The sequence below is a fragment of the Balaenoptera acutorostrata genome, chromosome 15, assembly GCF_949987535.1.
Source record: "Balaenoptera acutorostrata chromosome 15, mBalAcu1.1, whole genome shotgun sequence".
In the NCBI taxonomy this organism is placed as follows: domain Eukaryota; kingdom Metazoa; phylum Chordata; class Mammalia; order Artiodactyla; family Balaenopteridae; genus Balaenoptera; species Balaenoptera acutorostrata.
In genome coordinates this window covers 36,010,811-36,016,810 of record NC_080078.1, presented here as the reverse complement: position 1 = coordinate 36,016,810, position 6,000 = coordinate 36,010,811, and the positions used below count along the sequence as shown (strand labels likewise).

Sequence of the window (6,000 nt, the reverse complement as noted above, 5' to 3'; positions counted from 1 at the left end):
CCATTAGCAGTGAAAGTGCCAAGTCCTAACCACTGGACCACCAGGGAATTCCCTGCCCTGTTTTATTATGTTCATAACTCTTTTTACTACCTGAAGTTATTTCTTTGTTGTAAAATAAGTGTCCGGGGCTTCCCTGGTGGCGCAGTGGTTAAGAATCCGCCTGCCTATGCAGGGGACATGGGTTCAAGCCCTGGTCCAGGAAGATCCCACATGCCGCAGAGCAACTAAGCCCGTGCGCCACAACTACTGAGCCTGCGCTCTAGAGCCCATGAGCCACAACTACTGGAGCCTGTGCTCTGCAACAAGAGAAGCCACAGCAATGAGAAGCCCACGCACTGCAACAAAGAGTAGCCCCAGCTCGCTGCAACTAGAGAAAGCCCACGCACAGTAAGGAAGACCCAACGCAGCCAAAAATAAATTTATTTAAATAAATAAATAAATAATAAAAAGTAAAATAGAGTAAGTGTCCGTCTCCCCCACTAACCTGTACGCTCTGTGAGATCAGAGACCTCCTCAGGCCTCACTGAGGTCTCCTCCACAGTAGGTGCTCAATAAATATTGGTTGAAGGAGAGAATGAAGAATCAGTGCCAGGTCCAGTGCCGGGTTCTGGGAAGTATATCAGCATCTCTGTGGTGAGCTTGCAGCCCTAATCTTGAAGGCCTGAGACCAGATTGGGCTCTGTGAGGTGAGTTTCTTTGAGATGGCAGGAGCTGCCAGGACTGACCGTGATGTTTCCCTAAATGCTGGTGTCCTAGCCTCAGAGTAAGCTGGGGCCTAGTAACACTCCACTGCCCACCAGGACTCCTACCGTGGAGACTTCCCCAGACACAGGAACGGTTTCATATGCCAGACATGCCCCCAAAAATGACAAAGAGCCACTTTGTCATTACACCAGCTTACCCAGCCTGGCCCCCAGTGACTGAGAATTGCTTCAGATTCTGTCTCTCACATTTCTTTGTAAGGCCTGTGGGGCGTGTGGTCTGGCCCCATGCTCTCCCCTCCACCCTTGCTGCTACACTAAGCAGCCTGTTTTCCTCACCCCCACTTACCTTCCCTCACCCACATGGGCAGGTCTTGCTTCTGGTTCCATAATAATACAGCGCCACAGTCCCTAGTCTGCCGGTCGAAAGTCCAAAAAGCTCCAACCACTGAAGGTTTTCTCTAAGGTCTTGTCCTTCCAGCCGAGACCACCAGGAACCCAGCTGTAGTTGAGCAAAGTTGGCCTCATGGACTTGTTGCCATAAGGGAGAACACACAGCGTGCCTGTTCTGATCACCTCCCACTCACCCCTTGGTGGGAAGGGACCCCACCCTCAATAGTACCACACCTGGCACTGGACAGGTGAGATCCACACATATACTCACAGCTGGGGGAAGAGGACACCAAGGGCCACCTGGTGGAAGCCTCTAGAATCAGGACAGAAGACAGAGTTTTTGGAGTTAGGAAGCAGAGGGAACCAGCAAGGGCTGTGGGTGCAGTCTTTGTAGTAATGGGGGGTGGGGGTCTCCCCTGGTTCCCACAGGAGGATATGATGGGCTTGCTTGAATAATTTCACAGGCTGGCAGGGAACTGAAGCCCCTCAGGATGAGGATGGGGTGGAGTGTGGCTGGTCTGGCTGGTGGGGGAACTAGCAGGGTGGGGAGCCTTCCCTGCTGGGTGGGGGGCACCTCTGACAAGAGCAGGGGAAACCAAGGGGGCCTGTGAGACCCAAAGATGTCAAGGCAGCACTTGAAATTTTAGTCTATGGGGAGTTCCCTGGTGGTCTAGTGGTTAGGATTCGGCGCTTTCACTGCCATGGCCTGGGTTTAGTCCCTGGTCGGGGAACTGAGATCCCGTAAGCCACACGGTGCGCCGAAAGAAAAAGAAAAAGGAAATTTTAGTCTAACAACACAGTGGGGATCCCAGGGACATCTGACAAGAGGGTTAAGGTAGAAGGACTTGTTCTGGGATTTGGCCCTTGTCAGGCGATGGGGGGAGTGTTCCGGGTTGGTGCTGTCAGTAAGCAGGGGTAGTTCTATGGTATTTTAACCAGTCTGATCTCGAAGGCTGGAGGAACGAAGCAAAGCTAACGGTCTAGCTGGTCGAGAAGCAGCAGTCACTCGGCTCAGCCAGGACAGGGGCCACATGGTCATATTTGTAGTTTGGACGACGTTCTGTTCTTGTCTGAGTTCAGACATGACTGTTACCGGCCTTGTTTGGTCTTGAGCCCATCACAGGCAGAGCGGCCCTGTTGGTTGGGGCTTCTGGGAAGTTACCTTCACTGGAGTGGACCAAGGCCCCCCAGGCTGGGCCAGTTTCCCGTCCACGCTGCCTGTCTCCTCTCCCGTGCCCCTTCTAGCCGAGGGCAGACGAGGTCAGCCCTCAGGCCGCTCATCTCAATACCCAGAACTTTGCCCTTGCCAAAGCATGTGGGTCAGGAGGTTTTTAGCTGGACTGTGTGTGGTTAGACCTCCCACTTTGGTGCATGTGAGCTGTCTAGCCCTCTCATGAGGCAGTCGCTGCACTTAAGGCTCTGGACGGCAGACATCAGCCACCACAACACAGGCAGATGTCAGAAACAAAACTGGCTGTTGGTTGTGGTACCAGATCCTGAAGACAGAGACCTCGATTGCCAAACGCAGGCCCTGAAAACCACCCCAGAGTCGGGCTCACCTTTCCCTAGAGACCCCATTGACTTTTTTTTGGAGGCCAGTCATGAGCTGTGTACTTGACCCGTGGTATTTATGTGGTATTTACACCGATGCTGCAAGAAGTGTCTGTTCCAATACGAATTCACGTTGGTTAGACAAGGAGAAATTCAGGGCTTCGGGATCCGCTAGCGAATTTACATTCGCCCGGTTCGTTGGGCTTCCATTATGGGAAGCTGGGGTTTCCTGACTCTGAGAACTTTGTCTTCTGTCCTGATTCTGGAGGCTTCCGAGGAGTGAGCTGCCTCTCCATCACACCCCCTGCATGCTTCTTGGAAGGGGTCATCGGTCTTACAAAACTGAAGGGCTTGAATTAAAAGGCAGCCCATTGGTCTGTTGGAACATTCCTCAACAATTAACTGAGCAGCTACTCTGCCCACCCCAGGCTCTCAGAAGCTTGCCCATGTTCTCTGGTGTCCTAGCAACCAGAAACTCATCTGAGCTCTGGCCGGGACAGAGGCCATTCTCTCCCTGACCACTGTGACTTGCAGGCTCCCTGGGCCCCTGAGGACCTTGCGGGTCCACTGAAAGCCACCGTTTGTCCCCCTGGACGCCCAGAAGGCCAGCCCGGCCGGCCCCCAGCCCCGGCAGAATGAGCTTCTCGCTCACGTTCTCGGAGCTGGTCAACATCGCCATCCCACAGTGCGGGGTGGTGAACTTCAAGGCCCTGCACCTCCTGCTCCAGGGTATCCTGGAGCACATCCACATGGCTGACCTCGAGAAGGTCCTCTCGGGGGACGAGGACTTCCTCCACACCTCGCCAGCCATGTTCATGCCCCGGGAAGGAGACTCCCAGCCCATCCTTAACCCCATGAAGAGGCTCGGCAACGTCTTCGACCACCTGGTGAGCCGCGTGGACAAGATGGAGAGCCAGCTGGCTGTGCTGCAGGAACTGCCCTCCACCTCCCAGCTGCTGGAAGGCAGCCAGGGCACTGGCCAGCCCGCCCAGGACTTGTGGAACCTGATAAAGCTCCGGAAGATAGTGGAGGGCAACGAGGAAGCCATGGCCAAGGTAAGCCACCTGGACTCCAGGAGCTGCCTGCCCCCTTGGCTCTCTTGCCAGGCTGTTCACTGCTACCTGGTGCCCCTGATGAGGGGCCCTGCCCTTAACCAGGAGAGGAATTCGGCTTTGGACTCAGGCAGAACCGAAGCTCCAGGTTTCCATCCTTCATCAGTGTAGAGGAAAGAAGGCCATACACTGTGTGAAATGTCCAGAGTGGGCACATTCGTAGAGACAGAACGCAGACGGGTGGGTGCCAGGGGCTGGAGGGAGAGGAAATGGGGAAGGACTGCTTAGTGGTTACAGGGCTTCCTTTTGGGGTGGTGATGAGGTTTTAGAACTAAATAGAGCACAACACTGTGAAAGCAGTAAATGCCACTGAACTGTACACTTTCAAGTGGTATGTTATGTGAATCTCGCCTCACTGAAAAAAAGATAATTGAGGACCTGTATGTGGGGAAACTGGCACTCAGAAAATAGAACTACCATATGACCCAGCAATCCCACTACTGGGCATATACCCTGAGAAAACCATAATTCAAAAAGGCACATGCACACCAATGTTCATTGCAGCACTATTTACAATAGCCAGGACGTGGAAGCAACCTAAATGTCCATCGACAGGTGAATGGATAAAGATAATGTTGTACATACATACGGTGGAATATTACTCATCCATAAAAAGGAACGAAATTGGGTCATTTGTAGAGATGTGGATGGACCTAGACTCTGCCATACAGAGTGAAGTAAGAGAAAAACAAATATCATATATTAACACATATATGTGGAATCCAGAAAAATGGTGCAGACGAACTTATTTGCAGGGCAGGAATAGAGATGCAGATGTAGAGAACGGACATGTGGACATGGGGGGGAAGGGGAGGGTGGGACAAACTGGGAGATCAGGATTGACATAAGTACACTACCATGTGTAAAATAGATAGCTAGTGGGAACCTGCTGTATAGCACAGGGAGCTCAGCTCAGTGCTCTGTGATGACCTAGATGGGTGGGATGGGGGGGGGAGGGAGGTCCAAGAGGGAGGGGATATATGTATACACATAGCTGATTTACTTCATTGTACAGCAGAAACTAATACAACATTGTAAAGCAACTATACTCCAATTTAAAAAAAGAAAAAGAAAAGAAACGTCATTGATTTGCTGTGGGTGCAGCAGCCAGTGACCGTGGAACAGGGATGAGCTGAGGCCTTGTGATTCAGGACCCACCTTGGACCTCTTGCTCCCCTGCCTCCCCACCCAGCACACAGTTATCCATCAGGAGCTGTAGCCTTGGGGAAGAGTTGGATTTTGAAGAATAAATACCCCAGCCTCTCTCTCCTTCCTTCCTCCCATTGGCCAAACAAGAGGGCCAGAAGTCAGAGCGCCAGGGGTGTGGAGAGCACAGTGCCTGTGGGTCAGCCTCTGAGGGCACTGAGTAGGCGCAGAGGATGGATGTACGGGGGCAACAGGGAACATCCATCACCCGGAGGAGTCATTCCAGGATGTCTTAGGTTAACACTCCTCTTTTTTAAATTGAGGTGCAAGTCACATAACATAAAGTGAACAGCTGGGTGGCATTTGGTACATTGATAATGTAGTGCAAGCACCACCTCTGTCCCCTTCTAAACCATTTCCATGGCTCCAAAAGGAAACCCTGTGTCCTCATCACTCCCCACTCCTCTTCCCTCCACCCCAACAATGCTAATCTGCTTTCTGGCTCTAAAGATTTACCAATTCTGGGCATTTCATATAAATAGAATCATACAATATATGGCTTTTTGTGTCTGGCTTCTCTCACTGAGCATCATGTTTCCCAGGTTCATCCACATTGTAGCCTGTGTCTGTGCTTCACTCCCTTTTATGGCTGAATAGTATTCTATTGTAGGGACAGACCACATTGGGTTTAAGCATTCACCTGTTGCTGGGCATTTGGCTTGAGACTCTTTTTTTTTGGCCTCGCCGTGCACCTTGCAGGATCGTAGTTCCCAAACCAGGGATTGAACCCGGGCTCCCTGCAGTGAAAGCACCAAGTCTTAACCACTGGACCACGAGGAAATTCCTGAGTTGAGACTCCTTTTAAACAAAAGCAGTGTATTATTTGAAGGACGCTGGGGTTTCTCATTGGCACCAAGGAAGAAGTGGGTGGGCAGGCCTCAAAGGGAGGAAGCGTTCGTAGATCTCCTGCATCTTAAAAACAGGCCTTAACTTGTCTCAGCTTCCAGCTGCCAGTCTCCGGGTCTTCTGGTTATAATTTTTGGGTAAGAGAACGAGATGGCACACCTGGGGTCAGGTGTCCACTCCTGGCCAAGCAG

The 6,000-nt window shown here is 51.9% G+C and overlaps 1 protein-coding gene across 1 annotated transcript in view; it reads left to right on the top strand.

Annotated features, from left to right (window-relative positions):
• The first annotated feature begins 3,280 nt into the window (after positions 1 to 3,280).
• Positions 3,281 to 6,000, top strand: part of C15H16orf96 (chromosome 15 C16orf96 homolog) — a 58,219-nt gene continuing 55,499 nt past the window's right edge. Inside the window, exon 1 of the mRNA XM_057529690.1 lies at positions 3,281 to 3,700. Coding sequence (XP_057385673.1) covers positions 3,281 to 3,700 — 420 coding nt within the window. The remainder of the gene's footprint in view (positions 3,701 to 6,000) is intronic.